Source organism: Vollenhovia emeryi, unplaced genomic scaffold (assembly GCF_000949405.1).
Source record: "Vollenhovia emeryi isolate VEMERY1.0 unplaced genomic scaffold, V.emery_V1.0 DF939128.1, whole genome shotgun sequence".
Classification (NCBI taxonomy): Eukaryota; Metazoa; Arthropoda; class Insecta; order Hymenoptera; family Formicidae; genus Vollenhovia; species Vollenhovia emeryi.
Window position 1 is genome coordinate 49823 of NW_011967238.1, and position 25659 is coordinate 75481.

A 25659-nucleotide genomic window follows, 5' to 3' on the forward strand; every position below is an offset into this window, starting at 1 on the left:
TTTCGGCCCGCGGCACGGTACGCGCGGAGCTCTCGAGATCCTGCTCCTTTCCGGCGCGTTATCACCCCCCCCTTTTGAGTTTTTGACGACGACCCGATCCGTCCGTATCCCGCGCTTCTCGCGCCCGGCGACCGCGCTCCCCGTCGCCGGCGCGCCTTCGCCTTACGATCCGCGCGCGACAGCGAGAGCGGGACGGCAACACCCGTCCGTCCACACACAACGGGAGGGCGGAGAAAATTAAGAGAAAGGAAAACGTCGTCGCAATATATATATATATATATATATATATAGTGATTCTTATCTTATTAAAATTATTTAAGATTACAAAGATAAACCTTATATTATTCTATAGTTCAAGTTTTAGTTCTCTTATCAATTTCTATTCTTTCCATTGTTCTTGATAATTAAATCGTACAGAGGAGAAAGGTATTTCTTACAAGAAGAAAACTTGCGTTTATCTTTCAGAAATTTTCAAAGCTGCAAAAGCGCGATCTTTATTGATTTATACATTTAAAAAATTGCTTATATTAACTTCTATTTTTCTGCAGTAATTTTTTATAATTTTTTATCCAATCAATTAGACTAATTAGAGGAAAAGTAAAATGTATGAGGTCTGAAATTGTTATTCTAATTTTGATATGGAAACTATTATTTTTTACCTACTGGCCCCGTAATCCACTGCGTTGTATTATTGTCTATAAAATTAGAGTGCGGAAATTGTTTCGCAATATTTAACGCATGTTAGCTCCGAGCTGCAAGTGTTTCACGTATTTCGAAAGACAAGAAGGAAGAGGAGGAGGATGATATTGCTTGTGTCTGCAGCTGCAGTCGTGCGGTCCGCACAAGTGGCACGTGTGAGGGCAGCCGTCTGTGAATTTCACTGCCTTTATACGAGCTCGCGAATTCTAAGCATGTGCACGTATATCAAAGAGACTTATACACTCTGAGTAACTTTATTGGTTTCGTCGCCACGGCTTATTATTCGTACTTTTGTGTCATATAGCCGGCCCGTTGCGCGAACTTATTGCGGTATCGGCCCGGCCACCCTCTCTTCTTTCTGCTCCTTTGTCATGACTTATTGCGAATTCTAAAAAGAAGTTTTAATAAAACGGAGCGGTGGCTCTGGGAAATGTTAGTTCTAGTTCAGCTGACAAGCTGTTCGATACCTCGCGTTTAATCCGGCTCGTGTTTCATTTTCGGTTGTCAATGTCCTTTGCCGCGTTTCCAATTCGAAATTTGATGATCGCAGACGACATTTTAAGTCACAGATGCACAATAAAATAGTAGATGATGTTTTTTTAACATAGAATGTTTCTTTAAGGTGGCTCCTGCACGAAGGAACAGTTAGTATGGGTGGTTTGCTGGGGCTCCTTTGATTTTTATAAATTCGTATGACTTTTTTTTCATAAAAAATATCACTTAATGCATTTTTGATCAAATGCATTGATATGCTAGGTTATATTATATATGCACATTTAAAAACATATTTAAAAATATGTGATATTGTCAAGTCCCAAAGAGCTGCCAAATTTTCTCAAAACATTGTATTTTTCGACTTCACTAATAAGTATTTGCTTGCAGAGGTCGGTGACCTCATATACTTAACAGCACACTCGAATCCTTGTGACATTTATTATGTTCATCTCGTTTTTTTTTGTTAAGATCTACTTTTTCTATAAAATAATATTAACCCTCAAAGTGCTTCTACGAGCGATCGGCCAATAACTTCAATCCCAGTGAACGCCAAGTAATAATTACGTAATATCAATATTATAATTTCCTACTTAACAATGTAAATGTAATATAACATGGGTGTTATTATTTTATTATTTATTATTACTATAGTAATATTACATTTATCTTGTTGAGTTGGAAATTATAACAATATTGATGTTATCCAACTGTTATTTGATGTTTACTGGAATGTTGAAAAATACTACTTTAACATTTTTATTTTTATTTTATCAGCGACCGGGTCTAAAATTTCGCGTACCGATAGATCAAATTTACAACTACACATACTTAAATTTCAAGTTTTTCTAATTTTTGGTCGGTTTATGCAGAAGCCACCTTAATTTTTTTACCTGTTTATTATTACAATTTTGCAATTGTTTGTCGACTCTCTCTCTCTCTCTCTCTCTCTCTCTCTCTCTCTCTCTCTCTCTAATTGTAATTTATCCGGAGTAAATTAAAGTTTGTATAAATGCGCGAACAAAATTTTTTTCCGCGAGATACATTCCTTTTCCATAAAACTCCATCGCCGTGCAATATTGTTTCAGCGAAATAATCCGGATTTATGACGATGTTGGACTTTACTCACGTTACTCACCCGTCGATAAATGGCCGTGTTAAAAATCAGCAATGCGATGAACGGGAACATGTAGTACACGAAGAAATACATCCAATGGATGTACAGGGTAACATAGTAGTCGTTGCTCCTCAACTCGGTTGGGGAAACGCAGTACACCGTGATATTATACTTCCAGTGCCTCTCGTGGAACACTTCGATTTCCCAAAATCTGAATGAATTCAAAAATTAATTTCTCCATTAGTTGACAATAATTCCAAGACTTGTCGCAACGCAACGAGCGCGACAAGTTTTCCAAGCACTCTTTTCATCTTTTTCCTCACTTCATATTCGATATTATATTATTTCAAACAACATGAACAGATCGAAGATTTGTTTTTACCACAATTATTATAATTACAGCATTTCTTCCGCTGTATGCTGATCTTATATTTTTTCTCTAACAACTACAGATTGAGAGAAAGCACGAACGATATCCGATCGATTACTTACTTAGGTAGATTATAAATAAAGGCAACGATCACTATGACCAGCACTGCTACTTGGGCTCGTCCGTAAGTGCAGAAGGATCTGGCCTTCAGTGGATGGCAAACCGCGATGTATCTCTCCAAAGTAACCGTTAACGTCAGATACACCGTCACAAATTGTGCTATGCAAGCCAGCGGATATAGGTATCTGATGGTCTTCGGATAAACGATGAACTTATAGTCGAATAACGCGCCCGTATACGTATAGATTGCCGGTAATCCGTAGATTAATACCTATAAATACATAATTTATAGATATAAATACATAATTTATAGATGTAATAAAAATAAGCGCTTCATGTATAATATACTGCATTTCCATATTTTATCACCAATACTTGTTTGGATTCGGCAATTTTTTAATAAGCAATAGTTGAAATATAAATTAATAACATTGATTTGTTCTCATAAGTACACTTTACACAAAATTGATTTCTACATTAAATAAATTTAGCTAAACTTTCTCGTTATTTACTTGTGTCTTAATTTGAAGATATTAGAAGTATCTCTACGGTTTCACAAATGCTCCTAACGCAACATTTTGTTAAAGAATATTTGAATATTTTAATTATTCTTGCAAATATTTTAGAACACCCCGTAAAAATTCTCAATTTTTCCGATTATTATTAATTGTAAAGTGCGATTATATATAAACGCAAAGCGGTTTTATGCTTGCGACGTTTGATGGATGAATACATAAATAGTTCGTTAGTGAGGGCGAGCGCAAAGTCGAGGGAGTTTGCTTCGAATAATTAATTAATAACCAGGTTGGTTTGTGTAATGTGGTCCCGAGAGAGGGTTGATGGGATCTTGCGTACGAACGTTCCGCTCCTGTGGCCCATCTCTTTTAAACCGGAAGATCCTGTTTACCGTGACTGTATCTTGACTTTATCCGCGAAAATGCGAAACCGCGTAACACACGGTGACTTATTTACATGAGCTTGACATGTGATCCATTATTATTCTACGACATCCTGGCAGGTCATGCATTTTCGGCGACAGTAATTCTCCTTCTCCGCGCCGCGAATGTATATTGACAAGGATTGCCACGCGGATGATGTAAAATTACTACATAAAAGAGATAATACTTGTTCCACGATATCTCTTCCTTGTTACATTTCTATTTCTTACTGCAAGAAACGAGAAGTTTCAGTAGAAATTATTTCGAATGCTAACGTAAAGTAATTTAAAAATGGGCCCTTTCCACAAATTTGGTTTATTTTTTCTACATTTGCTTTTAATTCGATGCAGATTTTATCTAACTGTCCTAAACACAAATATGTATTTAATCATAATTAAATAATAATTTCTTCAGTTAAGTTTTACTAGCTGGAGACAGAACATAGAATTTTTGTTTAGAAAGGAATGAAAATGGAAACTTGTAACAGGGAGAGAAACTTTTTAATTTAGTAATGTAAATTATAATATTACTACGGTTATTTCTTCAACGCTCTTCATAACAAGCTTCTTTGCACACGTTTCAGATTAATATAAAATCTGTATAAAATCATATAAACGTACGTACATCCGAGGTAAAAATGCGGGAGTAGAGATAAAGATAAATTACGTGTTTAGAGAAATAGGTGAAATTACATGAGATAAACCGGAACGTGCTACTGGACTGTACTAAAGAGAATTTATTTTAATGAAAAGCTCGGCTATGTCGGAAATTTACGACTGCATGAAACACGGGATTAAAGGTAAAATTAAAACGAGAGGTCTGCAGCTGATTTCTACGACAAGGTATTATGACCTGTGGTGGGTACGTTTTACGAAAATTGAATTTCGATATTTAGCACTCGTTATCAAACGTCATTAATCTTTCCAGATCCTTAACTACTTCGTTTAGTACGGCGAGGATTAATTATCCGATTCGTAAAACGTAGGCAAATGCGCGAGATTTTTTAACTCGCATTTTTAACTCGTTAATGAGAGAATCTGATACAAAGAATGTTTCAAAACTATTTAGGATAATAGAAACGTACTCTAGTCGCACGCAAAATATTAATGGAATTTACGAGATTAAATTTCTTAACAATGAGCTTTAATAATAAAAATCTCAATGTGAATCCGAACAACTTAATTGTATTTATTATATTAATTTACGTTTGAAGTTCTTATTATACTTTCAGGCCTAGTATTTTATCTCTTTTAAGTTTAGAGGACTTTATACTACTACTTCAGGACAAGATTCAAATTTTTAATATCAAATATAAAAAGTAATGCTCGTGTGAATTAAATTTCCATTAAAATAAGATCTGCCTAAATCTACATGAAAAGCAGAGTTCTGCAATATACATATCCGTAATGTAATTCATGGGACGCTCTTTCATTTATAATTTCAAAACTACCGATGCTTAACACTGAAATAGATTTAATAAACGGCGCTTTTTTTTTACATTTTGTCATCGCACGTTTGCGGGATGGTTCTCTGAAATATCCCCTATATTCGACAAAGAGGATTAAACATGTTGTGCCTGTAACGTTAACTCGTATCACTTTCGACATGAGCGAGCTCGGTCGTTTCGCGAGAGCTATTGTTAATAAAAGATAACGGTAACAAGGTGTCGCGATAAGCCCTTCGAAATGCAACTCTATGGGTTCGGGAACGATGTGGACGTTGGATGTTTTTTTTTTAAATTTTATCTGGTGCGCATGATTGATTGGCAGCGGCTAGACGCGACGACGGTAAACGCTGGGTCATCCGACGGCAATTACGAGGCGTCCCACGATCCTATTGAAAATCGTTTCTAGTCATGTGTGTGCCAATTAAACATTGATTTTCCGTTCGCGATTTGTTACACGTCGCACTTGGAATCGCGCGGAGAGTAAAGTTGCGTTTCAGGCGACGTCTTTAAGTTCCGCAAATCAATCTTATATAAAATATACAATGGGTGGAAATATTTTTGCATATATATTACGCTTAATTGAATTTCATAAATAAATCGCGCGCGGGCACACATGAAATATTCATCGCATTATTGACTGTAATACAAATAACCTTGTTTTTCTGATATTACATGACGAATGAAAAATATTTAAATATTCGACCTGTTATCTCTTTAAAACATTCAAGCGGCGCTTTCTAGGTAAATATTGAAAGATGTTTCGATGCATTATTTATATCGGATATTAATATGCAAAGTAAATGATATAGATTAATTTAATGTAAAATCCTAGTCTGTTTAATAATAAATGTCCTTGAGAGGCTTTTAAAGTAAACGTTAATATTTTGGTCTAATAAAAACTCTTTCATATTATTTCTTCGTAATAAGGGCGAAAAGTAGCTCGACCAGCTCACTCAAGTGGCTGTTAACTTTGACCGTTTCTTTTACATTAAACGCGCAATATTCCGCAGCATTTTACGGTCCTGTATTCTACCGTGTGAAATAAAATTTAACTTCGCATTAATGCGAATTTACAAAAATGTTCATCAAGTTAAACGAGACATCAGCACGTTTCCCTCCACGTAATTTCCAATTTCTTCAAAGTGCCAGGAAATAAAGCGTCGCACAAGCAAACCACAAGTTTTTGCGTTCATTAATCATTCTAGTTCTTTAGAGATTATATTTCCCGGCTTTTCAAAGTGCGCTTTTTATGCCCTTGCATAATTTTTGTCCTGTATCTTTTTCTAAAATTCCGCTATATTTATTTCTCTATCGTAAAAACTGCGCAAGACGTAAATACTAATTACAGGAGGGGCGCACTTACCGCAATGATGATCAGTACTGTGTCACATCTGGCAAGTCCAATTAGTAGATAATTGATGGATGACTTCATCTGCGGCCGCGACAGAATGATCATCGAGATCGCGTTGCCGAAGATCCCAAAGAGACCGATCAGATTGACGAATATGCCATAAATAACGAAGTCCGCCAGGCCGTTGGTATTGACCTGCTGCCTACATTCGTACGGGTCGTCGTAGCCGCTGGTGCTGGTGTTGCTGAAGTTTTGCTGCATGAACCTATCAACATCGTGATAACCAAAAGCGACCGTTTCCGTCGTCGTCATCGAGCTTATTTCCATCGTTCAACAATTTTCTGTCACTTCCCGATTTTGTATTGCCTTTTGATCCCGTCTCTTTACGTTACCATCTTCACGCGAACTCCTTGTTCTTTCCGTCTACCCTTTTCTTTCGCTTTTGCCTTCAATCTTGGCCGAATCCTCGCACTCCTCGAGTTCAACTGCGAATCACGTAATTTTTCATTACTTAATTAGTTTTCTCGTTGGCATTTCGTCGCGGGTTATCCCTTAAATATCATTTTCATCATTTTTACTACTATTAATTGATAGATAATAATAAATAAAGGTAGATGATCGTAGTGCGATTATTAAAAATTTGTATCAACGAGCCTGGTAAATTAAAAATTATTTACGATTTAAAAAGTTAAAAGCAAATACATGTTCCGGACTTTTAACATAAGTTTTTTTTTATGTTAAAAGAACATGGATACGATTTTACGCTCACGTACATCATTCGTCTTACGTAGATTTACTTGACTTGCAAGATTTATTTCTGTTTCCGTATATACGGCTTTGCCACTTACGTGCATCCGTTAACGTTCGTTCCGATTGATTTAATTTTGTTGGAAAAAAAAAGTCCGTTCGCATTTTAGTCGAGCGATTCGCGTCTAAAAGCTTAAAATCGTTTTCTCCGCGAAGGGCCGTAAAATATTTTATCGCGAAGAAAAAAGAAGAAATAACTTATACCTTTCACCTTTGTTAGCAAATGTCGACTTGCACACTCGAGCTCGCGTTGCCTTTCGGAAGATCTCGAAGTGAGCCCAGGTACCATAACGTCGATCCTCCGCCCGATTTATCTCGCTCTGTACATTTTCCTCTATCGTGTTTCGTGAAAAGAATCGGATCGGCTTTGTCGTCTCAGTAGAGTTCCGCGTAGATGCTCTTACGGTGTATCGCTGTTTTACGACGAACCGCGAGCCGCTTTGCCACTCGAGTCCTCCGTCGCAATCACTTGAACGCCGGTAGTCTGCGAACTAAAAGGAAAAAATATAGTTACATTTTTTTAAAAGCAGTTTAACTTTATCTCTACGCGGGCATTTTTGCGAATTAAAAAAGGGGCAGATATTGTTTAGACCGCCGCTGGAATAACGAGAAAATATACAGTACCGGCCGAAATTGTATCACCTTCGGGTTTTCGGAGCACTTTCGTCAAAGTGCATCGAGTGTGCTTAACATTTTACAGTAAACACCTGATAACAGGTCTTGTACGTTGAAGGGTAATGAAATTTGACAAAATACATCGTGATTTTCGAATTTTTCACTCGTGCACTTTAAAACTAGTTGTGCTGAAAGAATCGAAAGGTGATGCAACTTTGGCCGATACTGTATATACCCCATTATCGTGGAATTATGAACAAGGATTGCAGCGATGTGAGCAACCGTGAAATCGATAGATTTTCAATATTAATTTATTTTACATATCGAGGAATTCTTTATTATCTCCTATCTCTCGAGTGTTCTTCCTTGCACAGTAAAAAATCGTGTGTTGAAATGTTAAAATTTTCTTGTGTTTACCAAGACTTGATTATTACTTTAATGTAAAATCAACATAAGACAGATATGTTATTATTTTTGCAACATCTTTATGTGTTACATTTATGTTAACATAATAACTTGACACTTTATGTACGCCATTTAGAAAGTGAATATTATTTTGAGTTCGTTTAACACGACTATTTCACAAAATCAATCGAAACATGTAATGTCGACATTTCTTAAAAATTATTTCAACTATTTTAATTTGCAACTATTCGTACAGTTTACTTATCCTGTCTGGTTTTATTACATCACACTTATGGTTAAAAGAACATAAACATAAATATGGAGTATATTGTTAATTGATTAACATTTATTATTTGGCAAAAAGTAACACACGCGATGAATGTTAGTTTAACTTAAAATTTAGAGTGGTGGACTTTTTGGGGGCATGTGAAAAATGTTAACATAAACATTTTTTTTACTGCGTAACGTCACAACTTTTTAATACAGAAAGTTTATTGCGAAAAATATTACCTCAGCCAGGGATTGAACCTGGACTTCCCCACTCTCTAGGCGGGCGTGTCATGCCTCAGTGGTCGAATTGGGAGACGCCCGCCTAGAGAGTAGGGAAGTCCGTGTTCAAACCCAGGCTAGAGATAACATTGCTTGCAATAAATTTTCTGCGTTAAAAATTGTTACGTTGAGGAAGAACACTCGAGTGAGAGGAGATAATAAAGAATTCCTCGATATGTAAAATGCCTCGGTGGTCGAATTGGGAGACGGCCCGTCTAGAGAGTAGGGAAGTCCAGGTTCAAACCCTGGCCGAGGTAACGTTTCTCGCAATAAATTTTCTGTATTAAAACATTGGCCGGTTAATGTCGGCTAACAAGCTAGACTATTGTTATTTATTACTGGCAACTTAAAGAGATTTCTATGTTACGATTTTCAAGTTCCATTTCGACAGGCGTGAATTTATCATTGTTACCAGCTCGCCGAGTCTAACAGTTGGCACACCGCGTAGTTACATGATTATTAATCGTTCGCCGCACCGTTTACACCCGAGCTTTCGCGAATACCGGACTTGTTTGCAAACAGGCACGGTCGTGTCTAGCTGTGTATGCGGATAGCGCATGTTATAGGAAGTCGACACAGAGAATATCGTTAAAGCTTCCTCGCGTTTCAGTGTGTATTGGAAATCTCGAGCGAGTAAGTTCGTCAATTTAAAGCCGAGGAAACGTACATTTTACACGGCGGGATATTGGCGAGAACAATAGCGATTGGATTCACCGATTGGACTCTATTCTTGTAATCGGTCTCGGGGGCTCTCCCAGGTTTCGCGCTTAATTGGACCAGGCATAAAATCGGTATGAGAATATTTATTTAAGAGAAAAAGGACGTAAGAGCTAACAATAAGTTATATCGTTTATGTTTTCGTGTTACAGTCATTTACAGATTTACTTGTATCTCGTTTCAAGACTTTTCAACTGCTTCCCCACGAGGAGATAAATGTGAGTATTAAGCATCACTGGACAGTCTAAGCAAATCACGTTAATTAAAGTGTAACTGCAAAAAGCAATGATTTTCTGTCTTACTCTCATACTTAGAAAATTTCCGTAATTATATTATAGTACACGGAGAGAATGTTCTCTTAAAGTTTATCCTGAAAGTCATGTAATCGTGGGACAATGTGGCATTTTGAAGAATTTTATGTTTCTGGAAATTTTACTACACTTTTTACTAGCAATTATACTTAGTATACATTTTACTAGTAAATGTATGGTAAAATTTCAAAAAATTTCTCATCCTGAAAATCACGTAATCGTGGGACGATATGGCATTTCGAAGAATTTTAGGAGAGTTTCTGGAAATTTTACCATACTTTTTACTAGCAATTATACTTAGTATACACTTTAGTATAATTACTAGTAAAAAGTATGGTAAAATTTCAAGAAACTCTCGGAAAGTTCTCGAAGATGCCATATTGTCCCACGATTCCTTAATTTTCAGGGTAAATTGAAACAAAATTCTCTCCGTGTAGATACATTGAGAGACGGATGTTATATTCGTATCGCACGAATGTCTGAATTATCCGGCGGATTGGGAATAACAGTAAGGTAAAGCCGCTTATACGGACAGACCGTTCGAACAATCGCCGTGTAAATAGAAACTGTTAATTTTTTCCGAGCCGAGCGATCGTAACGCGATCGCATAGTGTGGGTTAATGCAATTAAAGGTTCTTTTCAGCTGCGTGTTCCGCATTCATTGATTAGATCGTAACGTTTTATAATCTCGGGGATAAAATCGCCGAGCGAAAAATCTCATTTACGACGATCGTGACGGATTCGATAAGGGTACGATTACGCGGTTTGCGATACGTACGCGTGTACGCGTAAGGGCATAAAGGGGTATCCAGTGCGCAACAACCGGTTGTATTGTCAGCACACGACTGATCTCATCGACAACGTTCGTACGAAGCGATCTCGCGGCGTGTGCGTGACGGCAGCTGCGTATCGGCAATTGCGGTGTGTACCTATCTACTCGATTTCCGCACCACCAATCGCGCGCGGCTACGATTTTCCGCCTTTCCGATCATCTGCGTTTCAACAATGTCTTCTGCCGTTCGCCCCGGGCTAACATGCGCAGAACTGTAATACACTGACTAAAGGAGTGCATAAAAAATAGCATATCTATTCTTTATTCAATGTAATAAACCAAAAAAGATGAAAGGCGAAATTGATTGGGACGGCCCGCCTAGCGAGTGGGAGGTTCAGGTTCAAACCCTGGCTAAGGTGATATTCTGTCGCAGTAAATTTAGAATAAAATATTTAGGCACTTACACCCTGTCACGGCTCTTAGTCCTTTATTCCTTCAAATTTGTGTTTATAACATTTGAGCCATACGAATTTTACTCATTTGTTATTAAATTAAATTTTGAAAATAATAAACAAATTAAACCGTGCAGTTCTTTAATTTAAGTACAATATTTATTAAATATCAGAGCGTAGATAATTTTAAATTAAAAAAATTTTAGTTTAATTCTATAAAATGTTTGCTAAGATGTATTTTTCACCGCGAAGAAAATTGGATTTTTTATTTAACAAGAACAATGATCTCATTTAATGAATAGTATTCTCTATCTCATGAAATCTTTAGTTGAATGTAGAAAATGTAATGATTTAAATTAATTTACTTAATATAATACACAGATTTACTTGAAATTTGAAATTTTTCTTTAAATAGTATAAATATTTACTTCAGTATAACAGAAAATAATTTTACGTAAATCTATTTACTTAGTTAAAAAAATTTTTCTTGTCAGTGTATTTAAGACAACGGCTGCGCTCGCAGAAAAGACTGCTTTACAACTGTTGTAAAAATCTGGAATCTGATTGGCGCGTGCTCTTAATCTTGCCCGAATTTAAACGCATACTCCAATCAGATTCACGAATTTTACAACCGCTACAAAACAGCTTTGTCCGCTGAATGTGATTGTTCTCTCTGTCCTACGTAATTGTACGAGATTTTTGATAATTTTTAAATTACTCTACGAAAACTTTTATAATGTCTTACACGACTATAATACATTGTTGACGAGAGACGAAAGATTTTTCTCGCCGATAACAATCTTACGCGCGCAATCGCTACACGCGTGGAGATTACTCTGGAGAAAGTCCCACAAATATCTCCTGACATTTGGAGCACATTGAAAGCGCGAAGATCAATCTCGCAGATATTGCCTACCACACACGAGTGTTTCTCGTCTTTTCTGATCACGCCGACTCCGGGATTCACCATGGGGGTCCAAACAAACGCCCAACTGTAAATTACTCCGTGCCGCCGCTATTCGCGCGTCACTTAAAGACAAAAACCAATTTGCTCCGGCTGATCTATTCTCGCCGGGTGGCCGACGAAATGCTCGTCGATCAATTTATTTTTAAACGCTTCTCCCCCGTATATAACGCTTCTCCGCCGAACGCGAGAAAGTTTCCGGCGGTCAAAGAGTCGGGGGAATCGGACGAGTATCCGCCTCGCCTCTCGAGCTTGGCACGTGTCGACGTCTAGGTGGGCCTAGCCGAGATGGCTGGCCACCTCTTTGATAACGTTGCGTAACAGCGATATTTGCGCGCGTCCGAACAGAGAAACGCACGTAAATCGCGCTCCGCGCGAAACCTCGCGCGGGAGACGCGCATGCCAGAATTAATTTCGCACGGTAATCCGCGCGCGCAATTAGCATGTCTGGATTGCAACGTACGTGTTAATGCAAATTTACAGAAGAAGGAGCGGCTCCATTAAATAAATATGCCCCTCTTACATTTGTGAGAATTAAATATTGTATTATTTATAGATTTGTGTCTTGTCCCAGATAGCACAAGGCACTTCTACGAACGTTTTAAGAATATTCTTCAAGAATGTTTGGAATATTCCATAGATTATTCTTTATATTTATCTTATGTTCGTGAAGTATTCGACTGGCAATGCTATAAATCTTTTTCGAATGAAAATAGAATGGTCTATCGAATATAGCGTGTCGATTATACGTGGTACGATCGCAGGTTTCACTGCCTTTTGCATAAGATAAGTGTATTACGCAATAAACAATGTGTAATATATACATAAACTCGATCAATATTAAACAATTATTCTGAGCGAATATTCCAAAGACATCCTCGACGAACATTCTAAAAACGTTCTTCTTTGTTATGAATGTACGATGTCTAATTGTAACAATCTATATATATATATATATATATATTTATCGAATATTTGATTGGAATATTTTGAAATTAAGAATATTTGCGCGCCAAAAGAGTATTCATAGAACTATGTGTGCCATCTGGGATCAAGTGCTCGTATATCGGATATACATTTCTCGCATTTTGCATGCATATGCGAGGAGACGTTAATGTTCGGGATTATCCTGATCTGCGAAATGTGTCCCCTCGGGCTAATCGTACGCGTGCCATGCTTATTTCTCATGTAAGATATAAACCCTTCTCCTCATCTCGAGCCATCGGCACGAGCCGGGGGCAAGAGACGCAGTATTTCTTCGCTCCGCATAGAAGCTGCATTCAGCCGGGCTGTTCTTTCATTGTGGCAAACCCGTTCGAGTAACTTCTTGGGTCACATTTTTACCCTTGAATTTTTTTATTCTATTTTCCTCCAACTGTATTGCGTTGTCGTCGGAAATGGCATTTCGCCGTTTCGCCAAAGCCACTCTTTTTCGAACGAAACATACTTCACGCGATGGTATTGGAGCGATGATTTATACATGTAGCGAGAACCGAAATGATATTTCGGTATGAGAAAACTTTTAGATTACATCTCCCCCCCCCGTCTCTCTCTCTCTCTCTTTCTCCCGCAAAATTTTCTATAGTTTTCTTCGAGCATTTTTATACAGTTTCGTATCTCGAGTATTAAAAAGTTAAAGCGCTCCCTGTGCAGATTTGCTCTTCCACCCCTTCTTCCGGAATGCAATTATCCCACGAAGCGTGAAGTCGTATTGCAAAACGGAAGTCAATTGCAGAAGCGATAACAAAATCTTCCTCGGGGAGAAAACTTATCTCTGGAAAGGACAATAAAATTTACACCGTGGAGGAAAGAAACTATTAACTTCATTATGCAAATACCGCGCGGAGCAATTTCGTTGATTAATTTCCCAATATTGCCGGCTCCGAAAACACTATCATCGTAATTACAGTGCGCGATGGCATTAAAATACCTGTTTTTAATTTTCCTCGGACGGATCATGGATAAAGCCGTGGGAAAAGCCAAGACACGCGGTGGCGCGTCCTGGATGCATTCCGGGGCTGATTTACGGGAAGCACGAGTTAACGAGAGATGTATCCGACCGCAATTTGCGGTCTCGCAGGAGATGCATTTTTGTTTCGGGATACGTCGCAGATTAATTTGAGGCTTTATTATTGCAGCGGCATATCCTTCTCTTTCGCCTCGTTAAGCACGAACTCTACGTCCGTGCTTAACGTTCGCGGCTGGCAATCGCGATTTTTCGGACGAGAAAACACGTCTTGGAGAACAATGACCGACGATATATTCTTTCTTTTATCTCACGATGCAGCGTAATGGGCTATTCGCGTTTTCCGTCTTTTTTTTTCATTTATTTCAATTAAAACTGCGGATCTCCTCGAAACGCAATACGCCAACGAGCAGCCGCTAATTTAATTTTACATTTTATCTCTCAGTTTACCAGAGAAAAGTAATCGGCTTGAAAAAAAAGTTTCTCTTCATTTTTTAATTGTTTTTGCCTCTTTTTGGTATTTATGCGCCCATATCCGCCGCCGCGCTCGCGTTAACAAGAAATAAGCGGAATCACCGGAGGGGCGAAGCGGATTGTTCACGAACAAAAGCTCCACTTCCACCTCCGTCGGACGTCGATAAATCTTTTTTCGAGAGTTTATTCCGGGCGTTGTGTATATGTACGTGACATTGCCGTAGGTGTTGCACGAAGACGGCATAGTCTCGGAATTCAACCGCCCAGAGAACGGTATTTATATCGATGTGCAAAACGATAGTCAGTGTAGAATAATCAACTAATATCACCGAAAAAATTATATTCTCATCGTAAGAATATTTCACTTATACTTTTATAATATTTTACTCTACATATTACATGATTTTCGCACTGACAGCTACTCGCAGTTCACTTATACTTTTATAATATTTTACTCTAAAATATTAGTACGAAAATCATGTAATATACATATATTCTGACAGAGTATCAACGTCAGATTATGTCTTGTTCACATGAAAAAAATCTTAATGTGTGAAGAAGATCAAGAATAAATATAAATTAAAACTAAATAGCACGCGCGATGCTATTTCCAATAAAGTATTTAATACCAATTTATATTAATATTAAAGTAATTCGATTATTTTTGCCCATAATAAATGAAGATTTGCAATTTAACAATATATATTTGTATACACCAACTATTCAGGTAAAATCTCTAATCTCAGTAATTAGAATTTAAGTAACAACGATTTTTGTTTCGAGACATTTTCTCGATTCAACAGAATTAATCGTTAATTTAATCAGTACCAATAAGTCCGCGGAATAATACGCAAAACGTTGCAACAGTCACGGAACAAAGTAATGTACATTAAAATATTAAGTGCGGAATTTTCCATTGCGTAGGCAGGCCAACGAATTCTCAACGTTTTTTTGTTGTTTTTCACTCGGCGCGGTATCGTACGACGTTACGCGGGCCATTGTTTACCCGAAGGTCGCCGCACTACCATTCGCTCGCCGAACGCCGAGCCGGCAGGCAGTGGCGAGACTCGCTCCGTGCGTAGTATTACTTTTACATTATCGGTTTCCAAAATTCTATCGCCACGGAATGGAAGGATAAAACGCTATTGATTTGTACACCTTTATCAGTAACAAGTAACGTTCCTCGATTAATTATTAAGTTTCTACAACTTGTAATGAGAAACGAATTGCGTGTTGAGGCGACGGCTCTTTATCAACGTATACAGAAATATTTAACGCGTCTAACTCATCTAAATTATGAATGTAAACCGTGGCACTTTGTCGCGGTTACATCTCGTTTACGCACCGCGCTTTTAATTATCTGTCGATTTCGTGTAATCTGTACCATTTTCGGGAAAAGAGAGATTGGTGCGACTTCGGCGTTCGCGCTGTAACTCGCTCTGTCGTTATTCGCAACTCGAACGGGCAGGAAGTAAAAAAAGTCGCTTATCGCACGTCGTTACATTATGTAAACGTAATCGGAAAATTATCTCGATTAAGTGTTGCAACTAATAACAACTATTTATCGCTGGAAGCTTTGCTCACATAATTTATTTCGAGGATCAGATTGAAGGACTAAGATTGTAAAATATCGTTTCGTTGCGGACTAATAACTACTTCTTTATCGCGGATTATGCTTCCGATGCTCGCGTTGCGTTTTACATCGTCAATTCAATAGTGATTTACCCATTTCCTATTCTTTCGAATCAAAAATGCAAGTTGTTGGTAATATTTCGTGCGTTTCGCGGCATCTCACATCGCGTACGGGAGTGCCCGAAATTTCGCGCGATCGATGATTTTCGTGAGTGAATGTTGGTGAGTGCAACAAGGAAATCTGACAGGAGGCGGAGGCTTAGAAGGCATCGGGCAACAGCGGAGAAATCGGTGAGGTCAGTGTCTTACATTTTTATGTTATTTGCTACTTGTGCAAAATAAAGCATCTGTTCTGTGTTTTCATTTTATTTTATTTATTATTATCTCAGCCAGGGTTTGAACCTGGACCTCCCTACATAGACGCGTAGACATCTTTATACTGTTATTGCGACAAATATTATCATATGCCTCGGCGGTCGAATTGGTGAGACGCCCGTCTAGAGTGTAGGGAGGTCCAGGTTCAAACCCTGGCTGAGGTAAATTGTTCGCAATAAATTTTCTGTATTATTAAAAATGCCTGGTACGGTCGAGAAAACGCTGACGTTGCCAATGTAGAATACTCGAAAATCTCACACCGCGCTAACGCGTGTATCAGTGACAGTTACCAGACGGTAAAAAAAATGTCTCACTGACTAGACGTCAATAACTGCCGAGCTGCGATCTATGGAATATCAATCCTCGAGTGAGCAGAGAATTCTTTTCGCCGCTTTATTGGAATTCGGATTATGCACATTATCGCCAATGAGTACATTTTAATAACAGCCACTTGTCGGGAAAATAAAGAAACTCTTTAAGTCTCTCGAGGCCGAGCTTTCCCTCGGATATTCTTGAAATTAAGCGGCCCGGTTTGAAAATCAAGAAAAATATATTGAGAAGCCGTGGAAGTGGCGCGGATATTGAAAAGTTTTAATTCAATTTCATTGAGAGGCTCAACTAAAATCCGTCATGCGACTGTCTACAATGCGGCACCGTGCGTTATCTTGCCGGTGGGAGCGTCGAACCGTCGGGGCATCGGCGGCTCGTTAAAGATCGGCACGTACATTTGTCGCGCTGAAACTTTTATTTACCAAGTGGGTCGCGCCGGTGTTACGCTTAGTTTCGTTGCCCCGGCAAAGTGGAGCGGTCAGGAAATGAGATGGGATTAGTGTCAGTTGTAGGTAATAACGTTGAAGCGTGAACGCGGCAGCTGGTACCGGCGTCGTTTCCACTGCGGACATTACGGAAGAAAGCGCGGGGCTGCGCTCAGAATCCTATTCTGCTTCGCGTATATTTGCATAATTACGTGACTCCGTTCGTTCCGAGCCTGCACCGAGACGGCATCAATCTTACTGTCGAGACCGCGATCGTCCCTGAAATAGGATCGCGTTTCTCCGCCTCGTTATTCGGGAGATCCTCTAAAGTACAACGGTTTTGAGCAACGACGCGGAAGCGTAACGAAAGAGGAAAAAAAGAAGAAGAAAAAAAGGGAGAAAGAACTGTTCGTTAAGCTTTCACACGACAAATCGATAAAATGTTATCTCTTCTTCATGCGATATCCACCCACCGCTGCGGGCAATAATATGGAAAAAGTTTACTGTGAGAATAAGAGGATTACGCACCCACGGCAGATACACTCTAGCCATTTCCACGGCCGTTAATCCTCGATTAGTCGCACGAGAGGCAAAATCCGAGCCGGACGCTAATTATACTCGATATAATTCGCTAGCCAGGCAATCTTTTTTCCGAGAACGTTTCAAAGTTCCCCCTTTTTTTAATCCTCGCTGCTCTATTTATCCTTCACATAATTGCCTTAGAGAGACTGTGCTTTAAATCCAATCGCCGACCCGTGTAGATCTTTTACGTTCAACGTGGTCTCGATAACGCGCATCCTTTTCATACTTTTAAGCCTAATCTACAATGTACTTTCTGGATCTAGACACATTCTATTTTATATAAACAAATCGAAACGCTTAAAAAATTTATCGACCGTGTACGACTATGCGATGGGTAATATACAATTTATCAACTTGCACGAATTTTTTAAATGTACTTATTGACTACAAAATAGAATGTTTTTAGACACAGAGAGCACATACAGTGCCCAAAGAGGATAAAAATTATAATACATTTGTCATTCTTTTGTTACTTTTACCGTCTTCTGCTGTTTTAATTCTACTTTATATAAACACATCAAAACGTTTAAAAAATTGATCGACATTGTACAATGTGTAATATGATAACAATTTATCAACTTGCACACATTTTTTAATGTATTTATTGACTGCAAAATAGAATGTTTTTAGACGTAGAAAGCACATTGTAGATTAGCCTTTAAGAAGTACAGTGCCGAAAGAGGGTAAAAATTATAGTACATTTGTCATACGTACTTTCTTTTGCTACTTTTGCCGCCTTCTGCCGTTTTAATCGGCTAAATGATGATGGATGAATGCTCTCGTGACGAAACACATTTCCCGCGGTGGCGAGCTGCCGACGCGTGAAATCATTTCACCGTTTGTTACAACTATAAACCAGACATCTCTCGATCGCAGCCGCATAAACAGCGGAATTGTTCTTGCGTTCTATACTTATCGCGCCTCGTCGTTCTTACGAATGACCTATTTTGGTGATAGTTGGATGATCATTTTTCAAGAGACACCACGCGTCATTACTTTTCAGGCTACACTCTTTCTGGATACCTTTATCTCACTTCTCCGGTTGAAAATTTTCCCGTTGAAATTATTATTCTGTCGCTGCAAGTGTGAGAAATCGTTTCTATATCGTCCGATTAGCAGAAGACTCGCGTGGCTTGAATTGAAGAACGAAATATATAACTTTCCGTGATGTTGGAGTGCGTTTTCAACAAAGCAGAAACGAGATTCCAATTTCCAGTCGCCAAATATTTTGTCGGGGCGTCTCGACGAGAGTTTGATTCCCGTTTTAATAAGTGTTAAACACTTTCGTACTCTAACAAATATGTCAACGTAGCCTCGTAAATTATCGGTGGCTACACGCGTTCCAAACTGATCATCGTTGCTTTTGTAAGGTCCATCTGTTCTGCGAAATTGGTGGGTTGGCTACAAGGGAATCTAAGATTACGACAGTCCTCCCGAGGGCTGCTTTTATTAATAACGCCCTGATCACTCTATTCATAGTGAGGCCAATTAAACGAATTCATTAGGAACTTTGTGTATGCTGTCACGTGGATAGACGGTTCGATAAAATCTAATTCTAGAGTTTCTAGCTATACTTTCTCAAATTTTGCTCCCGATGTTTCGAGCGGTCAAACTAACAAATTACATATTAAAGTGAAAATTATACGAAATGATAAATGATTTAAAACCATAGTTATATAGAATTAAGAGAAATAATTACATACGTATTTTTTAATCAAAATAAGTCATTACATAATTCGAAGAGAATGTAGCTTTACATATATTTTCAAATTTACCAAATTTTTGTACAAAACTTGGCGAAGAAAATTGTAACTTTTACTACAAGGAAAGTTATTAAAAGTTTCGCCTCAGAATCCATAAAGAGAGAGAGTGTGTTTAGTTTTTAAAAAATATAGATATTATCTTTGTAGAAAAGTCATATCGATATTAAGGGTTTGAATTTTATAAGATTGCGAATTGTAAGTTTCGTGTGAAAAATTGTTGGATGGAAAATTCAATGCGTGGCGAAACGTATGAAATTTCTCCGGTAATATTATTACCGCCGTGCAATAGGAAATTCCTTTTATACGGACAGAGTACTTTGTATCAGCAGCGAGCGCATTCACTCTTTGAGATCGATGTTTCCAACTATTGAACTAGAATATTGGCGCCAACTGTTGAAAGCATTCGTTCGAGCGTAACTGCGGTCCGATAATTTAATATTATTATGTTCACAAGAGGTGCCAGCAATATTTGAACATCCTTTACTAATTTTTCGTCCCATTTTGGTCGGGCAGGAAAATTTCATCTACGTGTTAAAACTTCAGATCGACCGATTCAGATTGAAACTCCGAGCAATGACTGTTTCATAATCTTGTCATAAAAAACATTACATAGATATTAAAGTGAAATTTTAAATAATTGTTTCATAGCAAAACCTGTTGCTTTCTCGGGCGTCTTTGTCCAAAAATTTGACAAGAGCAGGAACTGATTTTTTCGAGACAAGTCCAATTTCTCTGAAAAAAAAAGATTAGAAAAACACGTGTTGTATTTTTGTCATTTATTAATTCTCATCAGTTCTACTCTTAGGTAACGAGTGTATGAATAATTTCATAATATAAACTCCAATTAAAGAGGCCTTTCCACGATATTGATTTAAAGACTGTGCAGATAGGGGTGTAAAGATTGATGAGAATTCGCTTGTAAGCGTCAAGCGAAAAGGGCCTATCGTCGGCTCGGTAAAATGGTCAGCTGTCGCTTTCGTTACTGCCAACCCTCTAAAAATACGAGTAGCCTCTCTCTCTCTCTACCGCGGAGCTCTGAGTCAACTATAGGAACTCCTCGGCTAATTTTACCGTACACTGTCCGCCGAGAATCTGCCGCGAATCTCCACGAGACCGCACGTAGCCTTTGACGCTTCGTGAAACGCGAATAGACACTCTCTCGAAAGTTCGTAATTCGCACTGCCCCGTTTCTTCCTCGAGGAAGTTCGGTCGTAGCAATTAAGTTTGAATTAAGCGAGCCGGGATTGGTAAAAAAAAATCAGTTTATTATTTGCCCTTCCATTTACTTAAAACACCGAGGGAAGTTTTTATCCAATATCTTGACTGGCGTTTCAATTGAAGACTTTCAAGTACGCTTCCAGCGACGAAAACGCTGCTGGTGCAAGCGTATAGGCGCGAAGAGATTCCTACTTTTCGGTGGAGAAAGCTGTATTTAGAAAACTGAATTGCAATTTTTAATTTAAATAAGTTTCTCCCCGCACAGTCGATTGTCACGTCACGCACAGAATAGACAGCGCGAACAGAGAAACGCAGTCCAGTCTTGATTTATTTCAATTTCAGTTGTAATCTCCTGTCAAAAAGAGAGAAAGAGGTAGCTCACTCGGCGAATGGAAAACTCGATTTTTTTTTGTTCAGTTTGATACGTGGATCGAACGACGAAACTGGAACATGGATATTAAATATGGAGAAGAGAAATTAAGTAGTCATCTAATGGCTTGATTTATTCCCTCCTATGCGTGCGGCTGCCTGGCGCGAAATTAATGGACGAAAAGATTAAGACTCCTTTTTTATTTCAACAGCCTTTTCCATCCTGTTAGCAACGCGAGGTATTTGCCTGCGATATAAATTCTTTTTAAGTAGATGAGGTCCGCGCGGTGCGAGGCCGAGTGTTTACCGAGCGGAAAATCAAGTGTCTCAGCGTCGCGGAAGGAAGTTATTTCTTAATAAATCGTGAGAGAGAGAGAGATGTAGGTCATACGGTGTAAACACAGATAATGTCTCGTAATTCTCCCAACAAAGATGAACGTGCATATTCTATTTTCTATTTCACGCCATTTGAAAACTATTCGTGCCATTTCTTATCTCAATAAAATGTAATGCATATATATTACATACACACGCGCGTGTTATCGGATTTATATCATATTCTAATATTGTGTGGATTATAATGAAATTACGTAGAAAAAAAAGAAACATGGACAGACTGGGCAAAATGTATAATTCTTTTTTTACCCGAGCATCGAAAGCTCCCGCAAGAAAAGCGCGTTTCTTCCCGGTTTGGTAAAGCGAGGCCGGAATTCATTATCGCGAGCATGGATCAGATGGGGCAAAGATGTGTTTGTCCCGAGTGATTGCATCTCGATGACAAGCCGCAATTTTTCCTCGCAGATTTTCCTCGCCCTGCCTTCTCTAAATAAGAACCACGCGCTGGATAGCTATCTCTACTCCGTGCTCTTGAGAGATAATGGAATTATAGTACGAAAGATTACCAGCAATACAAACAGTTCCAGATCGGGCTTGCGTGACGTCAGTTGGCGAAACGACTCCGTTTATTTCGTAACACAGCGCCATACCGGTGATCAGAACGACTTTGATAGCCCAGCAATTAAAGGGTTCTGCGCGTAATTTAACCTACTTTTTCAACAACTTGACGAGATCAATTTGTATTAGCTAATTCGAGTAATTATATAAAGGGCCAAGCCAATAAAAACGTCCCGGAAGTTGATATAAATAAGTACAAAAATAGTCAGTTGGAGATCCATTTAATCTCTTTATTTGAAAGACAAGGCTTTGAAGTTAATTTTAATTTGCGAAGTTTCAAGTCATTGTTCGAAGGCTGTTGATCGTTGCATTTACACCATAAAAAGCTACACGAAGTACAATTTTACGAACGCGAGAAATCTCTTGCGAGGATTAGAATAAGACATTTTTTCGCTGTATTTACGTCATGATTTCTTAACAATCTTTAAAAATTTGGCTTGTACAATTACACAATTTTGCTTCACGTTGAAGAATTCCAGCAATATTTTCAAAGTTGACGTTTCGAGTCCTGGAACACTCGGTACAATTTGGCTGTTAATTACATTAAGAGCTTTTTTTATTTTACTCTCTTATAAATATTAAATTCCGAAGATCCATGCCGGATTGTGTGGTGATATACACAATTTAATGTACTCACTTATCTTCAGAAAACTCTCGTAGTTTGGTCGGTGGATTGGCGGGACAATTCGCGACAAGGAATACGAAATTGAAATTGATCTGTAAAACCAATCTGTGAAACCAATTAGTGCGTTCGTCATTCGAAGGATTTGTACTATAACGTGCCTCTTGCATTCATTGAAACGATACTCGCAGGCATAAACTATCGCGGGGGAACTGATTTTGTGAAATTCAATTAATGGCGATAAAAATGAACTCTTTATTTAAGGGATGACAGCTGTATCTCGTTTCCAGGAACATATCTTTAAATTTCGCTAAAATATTACAGAAATTGGTTCTCTCACTTGGATCTTAACGGTTGGTTGCTGCTATTCTCATAAAGAAATTGGTTCACTTGGCAACCAGTTTACCGTACTTTTTATTAAGGCCATCTGTTCTAAAAATGATGGCAGTCTGCTCTGGAGCTATCCCATTCCTTTACCTCTACTTGCCCGCGTCTGTATCACCTTTGCGCGTCGCAGACACATAATTTGGATAATGGTATTTTTACTACGAATTAAAATTGCGCGCTCTCTCTTTAATGCGACCATTGAGGCCAGCTTGCAAATGTAATTTGTAAGCGGGAGGAACACGACTTGCGGATAATGTAAATTTCTATTACAACATTAAGGGAAGTACACGTTTGCACTAAATGGACGGATTTCCTTTTCGAAATGACACCGACTTGTGGACTGTTACAAAGAATTTATCAAAATTTTATGTGGGATTATGTAATCATCCGCGACCAATTTGAACATAAAAAATTCAGTGACGTCGTTAACGTTTAAAATCAACTTGTTCCCAGATATTTTAATAAATTATTAAGCAGAAAGAATTTAATTCGCAATTATAAATCAATTCATAAGACGAGTCCACTTGTATTCAATATTTAAAGGTTTTAAATGTTTAAAATATTTATTTTAAAAAGTATCTCAATTTTCATACAATTATATGTGGAAGCAAACGGCGTTTTTTGTTCTTCTTATTCTTAAGTAGGTATTCTTAGTGTTGAAAATAATAGTAAAACGGCGGATCCGTTTGAGAATATGGATGAAAAGAGGTAATTAACACGAAACTTAAGGATTTTTGTGAGATTCCATTAGATTCGATTAGTCCCGAGATTTTTTCTTCAGAATTCATCGTGCGAGACCGGGTTACCAAACCAGATATTTTATGATAACGGCGAATTGTTCGGGAGATAAAGAGCAACAAAGATAGACATGTTTATTCCATTAATCTCTTCCGTTTTCATGGTCTTCTGCTACGCCCGCTTATGTTTCTCCTTTATTCTATTTATCTATCTTATCTTGCTGACGAAAGCGACAAGATGAATCTCTTGCTGACGAAGCGTAGGGGGTGCGCGGAGCTTTTCTTCACGTTCATTAGAATTCATCGGGAAAATCAAGAATGCCAGCGGAGATTTTCTTTGGCAATGTATTGACGTTGGAGGGATCTTTTGAGACGTTTATTAAAGCTTAAGAACCAGCCTTCGTGATCGAATCAGATATTTAGAAATAACAAAAAATGCATACAACTTTTCCCTTTACTAGCATAAATGATTTCATAAATGATATCCACGCTATTTCAAAGTATTGATTGCTGATACGTGTGACTCTTTGTCAATCTAAGGATATTAATTTATTATTTTAAGAGAAAGAATAATACACATATTTTGTATTGCACCACAAATTTTTCTTCGACAAAAAGAACCTTCTTAGAATTTCGATAAAATTATTCTCCTTCCACCTGGAAAATGTACTTTTTCCTACTTTGCAAATCTGATTTGTCCCGCATTTACATGAATCCCTTGTGGTTTCGTAACGAACATCATTTTCCTTCTGATGCTCCAAACGGATCCTTTCCTCGGATGTTACAGACGAAATAACGACGATCTCAGTATAACTAAGTTCCGAGCCGACGTGGAACTGCCACTTCTATCGTTCGTTCTCGCAGTTAGGATTTTACCCGAGATTTTCACCGGTAGATTGGAGGTAGAGTAATTTAAGTTTTCGACGACGCGTCCGCATAATTTATCGTTTTGCACTTTGGAACTTAATTGAAGTTACGATCGCGATTTTACCGCATGTGACTCCACAGTTCTCAGCGTCAAAAGGATATGTCGCGATCACTTTCAAAGATAAATATCGTCCCGCATCTTTGATTTTGCTTATTCCTTTGATGAAATTATCAAAGCAATATCTTGTAATTTTATTGATTATGATTTAAAATCTCATCTCGGATAGCTTGAAAATGATTCTTTATGAAGCTATTATATTTTCTATTTATCGTACAAATCAGATTTAAGTGATTAAGATTGTCACTTTTTAATATTTCACTTATAATTATTTATGAAGCCATATAATAAGTTGAATAATAAGTTGTGGGTAATAGTTTTTTACCCAATAAATTAAAAAGTGCCTAGATTGAAGCATTCAGCATCAATTTGTGCACGTTATACACAATACTGCAAAGTTTCGTATGTATTTTAAATTTGTTTTATCTCTCTAGACATTATTAACTTCTTTCTTAAAATTGCAATGGATTGCAAGAATAGTAATGGAAAACAATCGACATCCATTATTACAAGCATAATTTATTTGATTATTAAATAGGCTACATGAAAAATATTGTATCTTAAACTGTGTAGTACTGCAATATTACTGCTTTACAGAAATATTTTAAATGTGATAAAATTCCTGCCTCATTAAAAGAAATTAACAGTACACGTTACGTTATATTGTAAAATAACTTTTCTGAAACCGTTAATTTTCCTACAATGTTTTGTGCA

The 25659-nt window shown here is 37.9% G+C and overlaps 2 protein-coding genes across 5 annotated transcripts in view; one reads left to right on the forward strand and one right to left on the reverse strand.

Moving 5' to 3' along the window:
- LOC105568506 (FMRFamide receptor) overlaps positions 1–25659 on the reverse strand; it is a 60388-nt gene that overhangs the window by 7515 nt on the left and 27214 nt on the right. For 2 of the 3 annotated variants that reach the window (XM_012024220.1, XM_012024216.1), the window contains exons 2-5: positions 7546–7832; positions 6547–7019; positions 2801–3069; positions 2330–2519 (exon numbers count right to left, since the gene is read on the reverse strand). In XM_012024220.1, coding sequence (XP_011879610.1) covers positions 2330–2519; positions 2801–3069; positions 6547–6861 — 774 coding nt within the window. In that variant the 5' untranslated portion in view covers positions 6862–7019; positions 7546–7832. The remainder of the gene's footprint in view (positions 1–2329; positions 2520–2800; positions 3070–6546; positions 7020–7545; positions 7833–25659) is intronic. The other variant, XM_012024217.1, reaches the window with a different exon arrangement.
- The window catches only part of LOC105568505, an 82154-nt gene continuing 65767 nt past the window's right edge, over positions 9273–25659 (forward strand). For both annotated transcript variants that reach the window (XM_012024215.1, XM_012024214.1), the window contains exons 1-2: positions 9273–9701; positions 9780–9845. The gene's annotated coding sequence lies outside the window, so the exon portion shown is untranslated. The remainder of the gene's footprint in view (positions 9702–9779; positions 9846–25659) is intronic.